This window comes from Lynx rufus, unplaced genomic scaffold, assembly GCF_022079265.1.
Source record: "Lynx rufus isolate CCGP_SWC_20201006 ecotype Redwood Valley unplaced genomic scaffold, mLynRuf1.p SCAF_17, whole genome shotgun sequence".
Lineage (NCBI taxonomy): Eukaryota > Metazoa > Chordata > Mammalia > Carnivora > Felidae > Lynx > Lynx rufus.
Genome location: NW_025814831.1, coordinates 42,903,083 through 42,919,559, shown reverse-complemented (window position 1 = coordinate 42,919,559; position 16,477 = coordinate 42,903,083). Strand labels below are relative to the sequence as shown.

Genomic DNA, 16,477 nt, shown 5'->3' with positions numbered 1-16,477 from the left:
TGGTTTTTACAACACCTCCTATAATAATGATGGACACATAAAAAAAAATTGTAATGGAATCCTAGCTAGACCTATGGTAGATTTCCTTTTTCTTTTCTTAGTTTCTACCCAGCTCTGTTTGGTATAAAAGGGGATGACGTTGCTTTTTCTTACTATAACACAATAGAGAAGTTTAAATTCTGGGCCTTGAAGCAATCACTTCAGAGCAGGCTGCCACTTAATTTTACTTGCTACACACACACACACACACACACACACACACACACACACACACACACAAAGTGGTTCTTCAACGGAAGGGGCCTCTGAGGTGGGACTGATTGGTACCATTGTGGCCACCTTTGTACTATAGGTGCTGTGTAAAATCGGAAAGGTAGCTGTAAAGGGGCCAAGCAGTAACCTCTCCCTCTTTCTCAGAAACTTAGAGGCAGAGTAGGAAGTGAAAATAGACAGTGTTTATATAGTAACATCATAATAAGCACTTTTCATACATGTAAAGATTATTTTAAAACAATATCAGAGTTGGATGTTTAATTTTGGTCTATTTGCAGATTGTCAATATAACAGATAACTTGTATTTGCCCACAATCTTACCTTCCTAAAACTATATTTTCTTCTAAAACCGTTGTTTGTAAGCTTTTTTTCTTCATTCATCTGTATTACATTTAATTTTTTGACATACTTAATTTTTAGATTTCCAACAGGATGATTACAATAGCTAACATGAATGTTTGTCACCAGTGAGAATCTATTGCTTGCTTTAATCAATGATGCATTGCTTAAAATAATGTTCATTTAAATATCTTCTTCTAAATCCACTGAAATTTTTGTGAAGTAAAGGAAACTTGAGAGATGCTGATTTTTAGAGAAAACCAGAAAATACTGATTATACCATCTTTCATTTTTTTCCAAATCATTCTGCCCTAAAGATTTGTTTGAAATAACGAATATTGATAGTTATTGATTGACTGTGTTGCAGAGCACAGGTTCACAGCATGCCATTAACAAGGGCACAAGCCCTTGGTGCCCAGGGTGCCTTGTGGGCTAGAGAACCACATGTGCTACAGGTTTCTTTCTTCAGTTATTTAAGTTGACTTCATAATTCCCTAGCCATAGTTTTTCCCCAGCCTACTTCATTTTGATATTAAAATTCGGCTTTGGTATAGCAGTGTATTGCTCTTCTGTGTTCTCTGACAACATTACTGGCTGCTTCACATAGATTGTGTTGGGCGGGATGCCCCAGACTGGCCCAGGTGAAGGGAGAGTCTAAACTTCTTTTTGTAACCATTAAATCCCTAAGTAAGAGAATCTGCAAAAACTTTTAACCTTGGAAGAAATGGTCCATGAGTTTCTCTTAGTTAATACAAATTGCAAATTCTCTAATGATTCTTCGTTTCCCCCTTTCCCTCGTTTTTGATGCATAGAGAAAATAATCCATTAGGTAAGGTGGGTTTTTTTTTGATTGGTAATGATTAAAATTCAGCTGTTTGACTTCCTTTTTTATATTAAGGCCATTAGATCAGGCTTCTATTTACCTGGTTTTATGAGAGTAACTGTGGGAGTGCATGTAGTTTGTGTTCTTTTTAGTGAATAGGAAGGAATCATAGTTATTTCTAGGCCTAATGGATTTTCTTATGAAAAAAAATTTCAATGTAGCTTCATCAGGTGATATGGATCAGACACAAATTGAGCCCAATCTGTACCTCGCATCTGTATTTACAGGTAAGATTTTTACATTAAAAGTTGTTGAACTTGGAGCTCTTCAGATTTTCCATTTTCTTATGCTTTCTTTCATAATAATCAGCACAGTTGAGATACTAATTACACCTTTTTAGATTCTTCTCAAATATCTGTAAACTCACCCCCGGTAACAGAACTCCCTGTGCTAAACTCAACCCTGCAAAAAGCATAAGTTAGAGGACAGAAAAAAATGTTTCATTTCCCTTTGGAAAGTTTATAAAATGTTGAATTAAAAGGCTGCAGGTGTGGTATTCAGAGCACTAAGGATAGTACTCAAGATAATTCCATCTGGGGGAGGTTATTTGTTGGGACAGGACAGTGTTTAAACTTTGAAGTCAGTTTTAAACAAAGTGAAGCAGCTGGAACCTGGCATAAGAAGAAACAAACCTTTCACATTAACTATTGCTTTCTAGAGGAAAAAGAATTGGAGTTGTTTTTACAGGTGCCAATACATTTATTCTTCCTATAGGAACTGCTTTATCTGTATCCTAAATTATACATTTCAAAATAAGCATTTGTCAATTCATTTTAAAAACAGAAGCAATAGTAAACGTAAAACATGCAATAGGATTTCTATGTCTAGAACAGATTTTGGAATGAGACGAGGGCAGCATTTTAAATCACCCTTTTAAACATGAAAGTAAGACAAGAAGTGTTGAACAGGGACTAATTCTGGAAAGCACAGGTAAATAAAATATCACATACTGTACTTCACATCAAATGACCAGGCACCCTCTTCATATAGACTCGTAGTATTTGTTCTCAAGCACTGAAGCTATGGTGCTGCAAAATCTGTAGAGCCGGGGTAAGTATGTGAGGAGAATTGAATACAGCAGGATAGTTTAGCAGCTGCTTAAACAAGGAATTAAAGGGAGAGTAGATGAGCCCAGGGTGGACAGGAAAAATGCTTCAAGAGCTCAATAAAATACAGCTGAAATACTGTAACATTTTCACAGACAGCTGGGAAGCAACTGCATTGCTGGAACTCAGGGCTGATTTTAAAGACAGGATCTGGTCGCTGCGAATGTAAGCAAGCTGTTAAGGAGAAACCACAGACTGCTGAGGTGGAAGCCGATCAGTTTGGTTCAGGAATCATTGCAAGGCCCGCCGTGTGCTTACCATTATGCTAAAGCTTTGTAGAATGTGGAGGTAAATAAGACAAAGTCACTGTCCTGCTGAAGCACATGTTCAATAGGAACAGACCCACAAGCAAATAACGATTGAGATGATAAGGCCACAGATACTTACTGTGTACCTACTGTCCTAGTCAGACAGCAAAGACTAGAAGTCCCAGTCCATGCTCTTAAGGGGTATATTACTCAGAGCAAGTGACAGACTCATAAATAATTACAGTGCAGTTTGGTAAGTGCAAATTACCAAATTATCTTCAGAGAGAATAAGGCATCCACAATTAACAGGACAGGAATTCCTGTATTTCACCACTAGTGCTGGAAAAACAGCTCAAAGAATGTGATTCACTTGCACATGGGGCTGGAATATCCTTTAAGTCAGTGGTTCTTAAATATTTGCGGGGCACCGATCCCTTTAGAGCACTGAAAGCTATGACCATCTGTTTCTCTCCCACACTGTACTTGTGTGAAAATAACTTCATAATTTTTCAGGGCATTCGCAGATCCCGGTCGTTCATCCATGCTTAAGATCCTTTATGTACATGGATTAAAGACGATTACATTCGTTTCCTTTTTAATTTTACTTTTAAATTTGTAGTTTATAAGAAACCAATCTTTGTTTTCATGTAGAAAAACCCAAATCCAAACAATTTAAAGTCATTCAGTTATCTATTCTTCATATCACAGAAGAATGCCACAGATTCGTATATATCACTTGTGCCTTGTGTGTTACTTAATCTGAATGAAGAGTTTGAGATGCTATACTCTTCTATAAAGCTGTTAAAGAAACTTTTCCTTCTTTCTCTGCTTGTCTCATGTGTTAGGAGAGAATGCTTTGTTTGGATTCCTCTCAGTTTGCAAGTGACACAGATAGAATAATGGATTACCAAATGTTTGAGGATTAGAGTCAGAATCTGAAACCTGCTGATGAAATGCATTATCTAAACCCAAAAAGCTTTTACAGCGTTAGGCATATTTTTAGAAATATACATACAACATATAGGCAAAAATTTATTTTGCACATAAAACACAACTTCGTAGGGAAAATCTTAAGTGGGCATTAAAAATTCTATATTATTGGGGTGCCTGGGTGGCTCAGTCAGTTGAGTGTCTGACTCTTGATTTCAGCTCAGGTCACGATCTCAACGGTTCATGAGTTCGAACCCTGCGTCTGGATCTGCGCTAACAGTGCAGAGCCTATTTGGGATTCTCTCTTTCTCTCTCTCTCTCTGTTCCTCCCCCACTTGTGCTCACACACATTCTCTCTCTCTCTCAAAATAAATAAATAACTTTTAAAAATCCTGTATTATTACTTGTATTACTTAGAAAAAATTAGTTTTAACTTTTCTGTTCCTTAGTCTTAGAAATCTAATATCAAACAAAATTTCTTTGTGAATTTGAAATATTATTAAAGCAAAAATAATTGAATTTCAAACATCTAAAAGATATATTAAAATATGTCTTAGGAAGCTTCAAATACACTGTCTGACTCAATGGTATCCCAGCTTAAATGTATGCCAAGTTAAATGACGTACATGGAATCAAGGAGTAGTCTCTTTAAAAAAAAAACTCTGAAAACAGCTGTTGAAACAATTACGTCATAGAGTAACGACATGACTGTGGAAATTTTTAAAGTCAAACTTTAAAAGCATCAAACTACATTTAATATAGGTAGAAAATTTATGTTTGATTTAATGATGATTTATTAAGATATGATGTCTTTTTTCTTTTATTTTTTTTTTTTTTTTTTTAAATTTTTTTTTTTTTTTCAACGTTTATTTATTTTTGGGACAGAGAGAGACAGAGCATGAACGGGGGAGGGGCAGAGAGAGAGGGAGACACAGAATGGGAAACAGGCTCCAGGCTCTGAGCCATCAGCCCAGAGCCCGACGCGGGGCTCGAACTCACGGACTGCGAGATCGTGACCTGGCTGAAGTCGGACGCTTAACCGACTGCGCCACCCAGGTGCCCCTTTTTTTTTTTTTTTTTTTTTAAATTTTTTTTTCAACGTTTATTTATTTTTGGGACAGAGAGAGACAGAGCATGAACGGGGGAGGGGCAGAGAGAGAGGGAGACACAGAATCGGAAACAGGCTCCAGGCTCCGAGCCATCAGCCCAGAGCCCGACGCGGGGCTCGAACCCACGGACCGCGAGATCGTGACCTGGCTGAAGCCGGACGCTTAACCGACTGCGCCACCCAGGCGCCCCCGTCTTTTTTCTTTTAAAAAAAAATTAAATTCTGTGAGGACCATAACTGGATATGAAGGTTACTGCTTTTGCCTGGTAACAGTCATCAAAGTGATTTTTAAAAATGCTCCCCGTCTAAAAGTTCTCTTTTAAAGTTCAAAATGACTGTTTAACCTGTGTAAATGAACACTTCAAAAAGTCTTTCCAAAATGCACATTTACAAACACTTTAGATAAAATGGTGCATTTTATTGACTCAACTCATTGACTAACACACAATTACTAGAGTTGAAATAGCATAACTATTTGGAGGCCTTCTGGAGCTAAGGGGGTTTTTTCTTAGTGCATTTCACTGAAACATTTGTAATCCCCTCTAAAGCAGATTGCCTTTTTCAGTCCATCCTGAGAGCCATTGCCTCTTAGAATAGTTGTTTCCAGTTATGTAAAAGTAAGAGCTAATCCATTTTGAGTGCTTTCTATGTGCCAGCACTATACAGAACACTGTGTGTGCATTATCTCATTTAATCCTCATAAACCCCCCACTCCTGAAGAAGGTACTCTTATCTTTAAAAGATGAGGAAACTAGGGTTTGCAGAAGTTACATAACTTTCCCAGAGTCTGTTATCACTCACTACCCCTCTTAGCCATCACCTATTTTTCTTTATAGCACTTATCACCTCCTGACATGTTCTATGTTTATTTCCTTACTTGTTTGTCATTTGCCCTACACTCAGCTGGAAGGTGGTGGCAGTGAGATCGGAGCTTTTGTTTTCTTCACTGCTGAATCTCCAGAATCTGGAATGGTGCCTGGCACATAGTCGGTGCTCAGTCGATATTTGTTGACTGGATAGATGGATGAGCCCAGCTCTGCCCTATTCCAGAAGCCTCACACTGACAATTTGGATGGGACAGTTCCCAAGTGACTGGACAGTAGATCTCATTTGGGCCCCAGACTTGACCTATCATAAAGGGACTTGAAAGCTTGAAACGTCATCACCGCTCCTCTCCTTGCCTGCCCCTCCCATTGCATATTACATCAATGGGATTTATTTTAACCACCTTTAAAAGTAATATATTTTGGGTAATGAAGATACTTGATACAGGACAAAAAGCAATGAGTTACCTCAACACTGCCAGTTATGAATTAATTAGATGAATTATAGTAGACTTTTTTTTTTTTTGAAAACCATCTGTTACTTTCTGTGACTCTTCATTCTTGGGTCTCTTTCTACTTATCTCTCTGACATTCCCTTTTGTTTTTCTTTATTTTCTCTTCTTTCACCTTTCTTTGTCCTTCCTTATAGTTTTGTCTTCATTTCCCTTCTCTATTTTCTCTCCTAGGTGATTACTGTTCTCATTACTCTAATTATTTTCTCTATATAGATGACTGCTAATTCTGTCTCTAAAACTGCCTTACAGTCTTTGGCACCTTTGATTCCAGTTGCCTGCTGGAAAAGTCCATTCACACATCTTATAGGCATCCACACTCGTCAGGTATATAACTAATCCCAGTATCTCCACACCTCTGTATACCACCGTAGCCTCAAGCTTGTTTGTGTTCTTCTTACTGCCTGCCTTAGTCAACTAACCCTGTAATTTCAGAGCCATACTCAATTCTTCATTAGTTCTGAGTCTCTCTCCAAAATACCTCTTTCCACTGGCAAGTATCATCAGTTTTTACATGGACTGTTTCCATAGATCTCTCTCCTCCCTCCTTATTTTCCACACAGCTGTTGGAATTCTCTTTTCTAAACTGCATCTGGTCATCTTACTTCTCTCTTCAGAATCTTTTGTGACTCATCATCATTTACGGAACTTGACCCTGACCTTCCTTTACAGCCTTCCTCTCTCACCATTCCTCCAATCCCATCAATACTTGGACAGCAGAACAGAGTTCCTTTAACATGCTGACTTTACATGGACTTAATTTTGTTCTCTTTCCCTTTTTCTTTTAAATCCTACTTCAACTGCTACTTCGAATTCATTTAAACTAAGTATCACTATACACGTCTGTCGCCACTCCTAGGTTATGAGCTTCTTGAGGATGAGGACTATTTCTTTTTCATCTGTGAATCTCTCAGCACCATCTCAGCTCCACACATACAATAGGCTAGTAGAGATGTTTAGCTAGTGAGAATATGGCTTGAAAAAACCCACTTTAATGTCTCTGGGTGTCAGTCGCCTTGTCTGTCTCTCAGAATTACTGTCAGGATGAGAGAAGATGATGGGAACAAGATCTTTGTAAAATTTTGAATTGCTGTGTAAATATGAGGCATTAACTACGAAAAATAGCATAACTTTGTAGTGGCTGCAAATTTAATATGTTCTCTGAGACTTGTAAATTTCTTCAAGATCTGAAAAAAAATAGTTATAGCTCTTGTTACATCATTGAGTAATTTAATCAGTAATTTACTGCACATAATAGAAAATAAAGGTACATATAAAGCAGTTTTGTGACATCAGATAACAGAGAAAAGAAGAATATCTGGTATCAGTTTGGTTTTTGACAGGTATGCAAGCAACTAAAGGAATGGATTTTTTCTGACTAATTGGGGGAAGATAACATTGAACATTGGGCTGAAAATTAATTTTGCTTTTGGCTTTAGTTATGCTCTATGTTAGTTTTTACTTTATTGAGGAAGTAAGCTCTGATTTTAGATACTTCTCTTGGTTTTGTGCACACTGAATGTGGAGGCCGACACAGGGCTCAAGTCCATGACCTTGGGATCATGACCTGAGCCAAAACCAGGAGTCAGACGATCAACCAGTTGAGCCACCCAGGTGCCCCTTTTGATCTTTTTCAAAAGCGTTCTTATTGTGTCTTAATTTTAGTTTTTATCATATCCCGACAAAGCTAACTTTCAAAAAGTCTTTTCTTATGTAAAAATTTATTCTATTTAAGTTGACATCAAAATTGTTTTCTTCTTAAAAGATTATACTATGGTATTACAGTTTATGATGTTGCTATAATGATGCCAAATCTTATTACCTTACCCTCTTTTATTAAAAAAAAATGAATTCGACACAAGTAACAAAAAGGAATGGTATAATATTAAAAGCCTTTATAAGACTTCCTAAAATGAAAGGAATTTGGCTTTTACAAGTATTCTGATTTTCTTGGACAGCTGTGATTGAGTCATCATTGAAATCTCCAGAACTGTCTACTTTTACTGTGTTCCCTATAAAAATGTAACAGAGAATCCACTTTACTACTGTGAAAACTACTTGAAAAATATAAAGGAGCTTTAGAAAAATGACTTCGACTCTTGACTCACAGATTTCTCTAAGATTGTTAAAGATAATTTGTTTTTAAGACACTTATTATTCTTAGGTATATATGGTAAGACCATAAAATTTGAAATGAGGATCTTTGTGGTCTTAAATAATACCAAGTTGGCATTCTTCATATTCTTAGGCAGTGTCCTTTAAACGTAAAGAAGTGAATTAGGGTATAGGCAGATAGACGACATTTACAGTCAAATCTGGACTTTTTTTTTTTTTTTTTTTAACATACTAATGAATTCTTCATCCCCGACTGGGTCTCCTCTGCCACCAGCTAGCTTCTATGTTGCCTCCCGCTAGTCTCAATCCACGGGGTGGAAGCTTTTTTCTGTATTTGGCTAAATGTAGAGATAATGAAGAAAAGTCGATTTTACAAGGAAAAATGCTTTCCAAAGTCAAATGTCAATGATATTTGAATGATCACTTTATTATTTTTTTCTTTTGACGTTGCTTTCCTTCTATCAGTTCTGTTAGCTAATAGCACAGCACTCTTAGACCCTCAGAAATGAGCATTAATGACATGAGTTGAGTGTCCATTTTTTAGGAGTAGGAAAAAGAGTGAAGTGCCTTGGAAACCTTTGACTTCAGATGGTTTTCAGATGGTTCACGTCACGGCTTAAAAAAAAAAATCACGTTCTTTTTGTAACTTTAATAGCAAACCCTTATTTTAGGGCTGGTCCAGTGTGTTTTTGAATTGGGCTTCGCTGTTTACTTGATGGTAATAGTAGTGATAGTACTGTATTAAATAGTACCGTCCAGTGGTGCTGGTAACTCTTAGTTTTTGAGCACTTACTAAGTGCCGAGCTCTGTTGTCAAGCTCTTTACTGAGACTATTCTATCCTCATTACACACTGCAAGGTCGGTACTATTAACATAGGAGAACTGAAATTCTGAGTGCTGAAACATTTTGCCAAGGTTACTCAGTCAGTAAGAGGGTAGGTCTAGGCTCTCACCCTACTTGGTCTTGCCTGGCATCTGTCATGTGTACCACAACTTTTGGCATTTGGGTACTGTCTTAGTCCACTCTGGCTGCCATAACAAAACACTACCAACCAGGTGGCTTATAAACAACAGAAATTTTATTTCTTATGGTTCTGGAGGCCAGGGGTCCAAAATCAAGTCGCCTCTTCCTGGTTCATAGTGATTGCCTTTTCATGGTGGAAGGGGCTAACAGGCTGTCTTTTATAAATCCCATTTGTGAGGGCTGCACCTTCATGACCTAAGTACCTCCCAAGCCCCCACCTCCTAATACTATGACTATAGTGTAGTCACGTCAGGCATTAAAATTTCACCATATGAATGTTGCGGGGGAGGGCATAAAAGTTGAGATTGTAACATACTTTTAAAATGTTGTCTATAATTGTCTAGGGGTGGGAGCGGAAAGAAGGAAGGTGTGGTTCATTTCGGACAAGTTCTGAGCTCCTTGAGAAAAGAAATGACCTCATATGCAATCCTTGTTTTGATCCCCCCGTATTATTTAAGAAAGTTTAAAACACATAAATGCTCAGGACATGCTTATTTAGCTGAATGAGTTTCTCCTTTTTTACAGGTGGTAAAACAGTCCCACTTTTCACTTCACAGACGTCACCTGCCAAGATGTCTGTGACGCTGCCCGCAGTGAAGCCGGAGGACTGCTCTCAGTCTCTGAGCGTTAGCAACGTCCAGGGGGACACGGAGTCCTCAGGAGCAGATACCTTCTGAAAGGGAAGTGAGAACCAGCACAATACTTGTGCCACTGGTTTTGAAGTCATTTTTCTCTGGCGTAAAACCATGTCTCCGACTATTTTGGTTTTTGAGCATATTCTGAAAAATGATTTCTAATTTTTTGTTAAAGTAAAAAGCGTAATTTGGGTACTTCGGTAAAATTTTTAAATAAAGTAATTTAAAATATGAATCATTGTGAATCTGAGTTGTTTCTTAGAATCCTGAGGCAGCATGGAATAGTGGAAAGAGCATGACTTGACATCTAAGAATTTATTCTGTGGGTATAATTATCTCTAATTATGAAATGATGTTACTCAAGGCTGTTGATACCAATTTTTTAATAACCACAAATAATTGGCAGCAATCTAATGCCCATCAGTTTTTTAATAACCACAAATAATTGGCAGCAATCTAATGCCTATCAATAAGAGCCTAACTAAAAAAGTGATGGCAAATCTATACAATGGAATACTATGTAGTACAAAAAAGAATCGTAAAACGTTTATGTGTCGATGTGAATTGTCTCTGAGAAATATTGTTAAAATGAAAAAAAACCGTGTACACAATAGTTACTGTCATTCAAAATGGGGTGGGGAAGAATCCAAATAGATGGTGTGTACACACACATAAACTCATATACATATATTTGCTTATGTATGCATTAAATATCCTTGGAAGAATACATGAGAAACTGCTGTTTGTCTCCAGGGACAGGGATTGAGTAGCCGGGTGATAAGCTCCATTGATGGAGTCGAGGATGACTGAAGCCTCTGTGTATTTGAACTTCAGTTGTGACAGGAAAAAATTATGAGTGAGGTTTACTTTTTATATACCTTATAAACCTTTCTACTTTTTAAACCTGTGAAATGTGATTAGATTACCTTTCAAAGCACAAATCTATAAAATTAAAAGAAAGCAAAAGGGCAAATTTTTTAATCTATAAAATTAAAAGAAAGCAAAAGCACAGGTCCCAGTTCCGCTTTCTTCATGCTCTATGATAGGGGCACCTTAGCCCCTCTTCATGGCTGCCCGGGTAAATGGGCTTAATACTTGTGTTGCAGGATAATGGGGATTATCAATAATGTGGGGAGTGGTGCTCAGCACAGTGCCTGGCACCAGATAAGAGCTCAGTCATGGTAGGTGTCATTATCTGGAGGAATTTAAGCATCTTGCACTAGAGAGTAAGCTCAATGAGAGGGGTTGCCTAGGATTAGCAAAAAAGAAAACTCGTCTCCCTGAACATTTTTTTTTCTTTCACAACTGAAGGTCAAACACACGGTAAGCATGGTCATCCTTGACTTTCCTCAGCATTTTTGTAGGTTACTTAGTGGGTCTCAGCCCTGGCTGCACATTAGAGCCTCTGGGAGCTTTAAAAATGCCTGCGTTGTGTTCTCAGGGATTCTGATCTCATTGATCTGGGATAGGGCCTGGGCATTGGTATTCAAAAATAAAAAAGACCTTCCCAGGTGATTAAAATGTATATTCAAGGTTAAGAACTACTCAAGAGCAATAAAGAATTCCTTAATCTTCTAGTAGGGTCCACTGCCTGGGGAATTTAGGAAGAGTTGGAGGATTTCTTCTCAATGAAGACAGAAGCTGCAAGAACGCATGGAAATGGGTCAGCCTTCTGCACACGTTTCTTTTTTTTTTTTTAATTTTTTATTTATTTTTAAGACAGAGAGAGACAGAGCATGAGTGGGGATGGGGCAGAGAGAGAGGGGGAGGGAGACACAGAATCTGAAGCAGGCTCCAGGCTCCAGCCTGATGCAGGGCTCGAACTCACGAACCGCGAGATCATGACCTGAGCCGAAGTCGGATGCTCAACCGACTGAGCCACCCGGGCACCCCCGCACACGTTTCTTATGTCAGGTCCTCAAGCTTCTCTCAGATATTTGGTTACTGAAATGCTTTTTAGGTTTCACTTTAGAACCTATTTTTCTTCGGAATAACCTTTTGGACAGTTCTGCTTGTAATGGTTCCCATTAAACAAATAGAAGAAAAATGCTATTCTCTGGATCATAATTCATATTTGATATTCATCTACAAATCTCTGGATAGGGTGAACACTACTTAATTTTAAACATTACCCCCTGGTTTCTGGTTTTTACAGCTTCTTTTTGAGAAGGATGTTTTTGAATTTTAGCAACAGCATTTTTTAAAGGTGTTGGTAGTTTTCCCCCTCTAACCGTAGGAAACTCGGCTTTTCTAAATTTTAGGGTAGAGGTATAATCTTTTATTTATTCCATTCCTTGTTTACGTGAACTTTTCAAGCAAAAAAGTTCAAGTTTCTTGTCTGCTCATCAGTATTTTTTTTTTTTATGGGATTATTTCTGGCTAGTGTTACTCTGTATATTCCTCTCCCACCACCTCAAACCTTTTGGAATAACCTATGTGTGTAAAGTAAATTAAATGGCATTTTTGATGTTCTAAGCTTTGAAAAACTTCACTTTATAATTTCCAACTTCTAGAATGAACGTTTCAGGAGACATGCTACTAAGAGGCAGACTCTGTCAAGATCAAGGCTGTGAATATTGCTGGGCTTACGTGCCTTAACACCAGGATAGCAGACATTCAAAATGTTCCCTTGGTATACATCCTAAAATAAATTTGCTTTTTGTGCACACTAATAGAATCGTACATAAATGTTTTGATTTTCAAAAGATGATTAGCTCAGTGTATTTCTTATCACTTGCCTAGTCCTGGTCTCTTAATTTTGCTTTTTAAATGCTAAACATGTATTTAGATCAGTTTTATGGCTTTTCTATGAAAAACTCAAAATGTTTTTCTGTCAAATTAATGAAATAGTTCATGGTGGATTACCATCCCTAATCCAAGAATAATTCTGCTGTTGAAACATTTTTATCTTTTAAAAAAATCGCCCTGATGTTCTGGTATTTCCTAATAGATGAGTAACTTGAACAATAGTGGGAGCCGAATCCTTAGTATTTCTGTGATATTGCTGAGAAATCCCACGGAAATACTGCTTTCTACCATATGTTCCTATGTGTGCTGTTTAACAAAAATTAACTATGAAGAGCATTGGGCGTACAGTGTGGTAACAATACTTACGGACCAGGCTGGGCAGCCATATAAGGATTTGTCATCCTAGGGTATGAAGGTTGAACACAACCTTCTAGATTCTTCTAATATAGAATCATCATTTAGTCATCACACTTCGGTTGCCCTCTTAAAGACTATCTTGAAAATGCATTGGAGAAAGACAAACAGGATCATTATTATGAGAAATCCCATCATTATAGTTGTAGAAAAGTTCAGAAGGCCAGTTTTTTTAATGTGACCTAGCCCATGCCGGGAGAATAGACTCCAAGTCTCAGACTGTCAAACCTTTGAGAATAATCAGCATGTATCTGTCTTTTCTAAAGACATTTTTTTTCTTGTCCTGAAGTGTTTACCTAGAAACAATAGGAAATATAGCCAGAGTGCAGCTGCCCCCCCTTGTGAGGCCAATAAATATTGTAAAACTATGTAATGGTCCATTAATTGCCAAGGGAGCAAGCAAATCAAAGCTCTTTTCCCAGGTCTCCGTGATGTGTATGGTCTCATTTTTAATTTCAGCCATTGTGAAGGATAAGTCCCTGATGCATCTCTCGAATTCAGGGAGCCCTAACCAAGGTAAAATCCCCTCAAACTCCTCTGACTTCTGGAAGGTCACTCCTTTGAGACCTCTGAAGAGACCCAGATGGTCGGGACTAAACAGGATTTAAAACTTCGTAGTAGCCAGTAAGAAATCCCAAGAACAGTATACACAGAAGTCACAGATAAAGAGCAGGCCTGGTGCTACATAATTGATATGATCTATACATAGAGTTGAAAGTGTATGTCTTTTCCCCTGAATTATGATGACAGTGGTAACTCTTTCAGTCGACACTTTGTAGCATACTTTTTCTGAACAAGGGCATTTTTCCTTTCTATGTTTCACAAGGTGTTACCTTAAGAGTAAGTATGTAAGTTGTAATATAGGAGGTATTTCTACTGTTGTTGTATGGGATTTCTCGGTGAGCTTGCTGTGTATTTTTATTTCCTTTGGTCATTTTCTCCAACAGTTGCATGGGTCCTGAAAGTACCATAGACACCCAGGATTATTTGAAGAGCTGATTGATTTTGCTCTTTGGATAAAATATTGGCTGTGTGTAATTCTATAGAGCAACCAGCCTGAGTGTCTGGGTCTGGAAATATTTGCTGTATGTTCTAAAGTATAGAGATGATGTTCAGATCTTATCCTTGATGGGGTTGTTTGCTAGCATTAAAGCAGAGGTGTTCCCATGATTTGAGTGACCTCTGGAGTTCAAAATGGGTAACAGGTTCAGTAAGAGGTCAGTTTAGCAGAGGAGGCCGTGGTTTGATCATTCTCAGAAACAAGGTAAAGGAAATGAAGAAAAGCAGAGTTATAGAGAATATAGAAAAGGAAAGCAGTAGCCCATAGTTACACATTAGCAATCTTACAAGGAAGTCAGTCACTTTAATTGGGCATTAAAAAAAAGTTCTGTTTTTGTTTCATTGTTGTGGGTGGAATTGGCACTTCCAAAGTCATCTCCTTGATCTGAAGGTCTCACGTAAGCTGTTTGTGCCTTGAAGCCATCTGCCTTGGGAAGTTTTTCCGGTTAGCCTCAACTTGCAGTCACTCATGGGAATGGAAGTCCGTCGGTCTGAGTTGGAAGTTCATTTTCTTTCTTTTTTTTTTTAATTTTTTTTTCATGTTTATTTATTTTTGAGACAGAGAGAGACAGAACATGAATGGGGGAGAGTCAGAGAGAGAGAGAGAGGGAGACACAGAATCTGAAACAGGCTCCAGGCTCTGAGCTGTCAGCACAGAGCCTGACGTGGGGTTCGAACCCACAGACCGCGAGATCATGACCTGAGCTGAAGTCGGACGCTTAACCGACTGAGCCACCCAGGCGCCCCTGGAAGTTCATTTTCATTATGACATATTAACCCCAAGTGGACTGTTCCAACTGTTGTCAATAGGGCCTAAAACGCCTCCTTCTGGTAATGTTCTAAAGCATTTTTGCATCTGCATCACTGTGTTTGCAAAACAAACCACCCCAAAACTAGGTGGCTTAAAGCAACCATTTATGTATTCATAACTCTGCGGATCAGCAATTTGGTTGAGCTCAGTGGGGACAGATTGGCCCTGCTCCTCTTGATGCTGTCAGGTCGCACACATGCATTTACACTCTGTTAGTAGTTGATGGCCTCACTCTCATGCCCGGTGGTCGCTGGCCGTTGGCAAGGCAACTCAGGTATCTGGGCCATGTGTCTCATCATATAGCAGGCTAGCCTGAGCTCATTCACATGGTGTTGGTGTGAGGGTTCCTAAGAGCAGCAAGAGAGGGTGAGTTCTGATATGCAAGCAGTTTGCAAGCCTCTGCTTACATCATGGTGTTAATGCCCTGTTGGCCAAGCAAGTCACATGTCCAAGACCAGACTCAGAGAGTAGAGAAATAGACTCTGTCTCTTTGTCTCTCTGTCTCTGTCTCTCTCCCTAGGAAGATCTGCACAGTCACAGATAAAGGAGCATACGTGTGGGAAGAATTTGTGGCCATTTTTGCAATTTAACGCACACTGATGTCTTTTCTAGCAGACCTGGCCACTGTGCTAGAAGTTATATGAAGATTTAGGTGATGTCTCTTTCAAAAAGGTGGCTTGTACATCTTGAGGATACGATGATATTCCAGATAAACTGCTGACAATATTTAGCTAAGTCTGCCTGCAACAAAAGACAGTAACGGGTGGAGTTCTCAATCGCTTAGGGCATCTTGTCCCGGGGAGATGATTGTGTGGCCATTAACACTAGTGACAAAACATTAGGCTAAGCCAGATTAAGAATTTTTGATAGTTTAGAACTGGTGTCAGCAAGTTTTCTCAGTAATGGGCCAGGTTAGTTAACATCATATAGGCTTTGCAGGCCACATGTGGTTGCTGTCACATGTTCTTTTTCCTTCTTTGCTTTTAATTTTTTTTTTAACGTTTACTTATTTCGAGAGAGAGAGAGAAAGAGAGTGCGAGGGGAGGGGCAAAGAGAGAGGGAGACACAGAATCTGAAGCAGGCTCCAGGCTCTGAGCTGGCAGCACAGAGCCTGACGCGGGGCTCGAACCCACAAACCGGGAGATCGTGACCCGAGCCGAAGTCAGATAGATGCTTAACCCACTGAGCCACCCAGGCGCCCCTCTTTTTTGTTTTTTTTTTTTAAAGAAACTTTTAAAACATGCAAAAACTTTTATTTATTTTTATTTTTTATTTTTTATTTCACGGACCATATGAAAACAGTATGCAGGTCAGATTTATCCCATAGTCGGTAGCTAGTCAATTCCAGATTGAGGCAAGTTTTAGTTTCAGTATCTCATTTGTTCTTTTTATCATTGGTGAATGGAGAGTAAAGTTTTTGTGTTAGGAGAGAAATCCTGCAGAGTTCC

The 16,477-nt window shown here is 38.5% G+C and overlaps 1 protein-coding gene across 2 annotated transcripts in view; it reads left to right on the top strand.

Annotated features, from left to right (window-relative positions):
* KIAA0586 (KIAA0586 ortholog) overlaps nucleotides 1–10,260 on the top strand; it is a 118,111-nt gene extending 107,851 nt beyond the window's left edge. The window contains exons 30-31 of one of the 2 annotated variants that reach the window (XM_047079569.1): nucleotides 1,657–1,722; nucleotides 9,888–10,260. In XM_047079569.1, coding sequence (XP_046935525.1) covers nucleotides 1,657–1,722; nucleotides 9,888–10,039 — 218 coding nt within the window. In that variant the 3' untranslated portion in view covers nucleotides 10,040–10,260. The remainder of the gene's footprint in view (nucleotides 1–1,656; nucleotides 1,723–9,887) is intronic. The other variant, XM_047079570.1, reaches the window with a different exon arrangement.
* The last annotated feature ends 6,217 nt before the right edge of the window (nucleotides 10,261–16,477 follow it).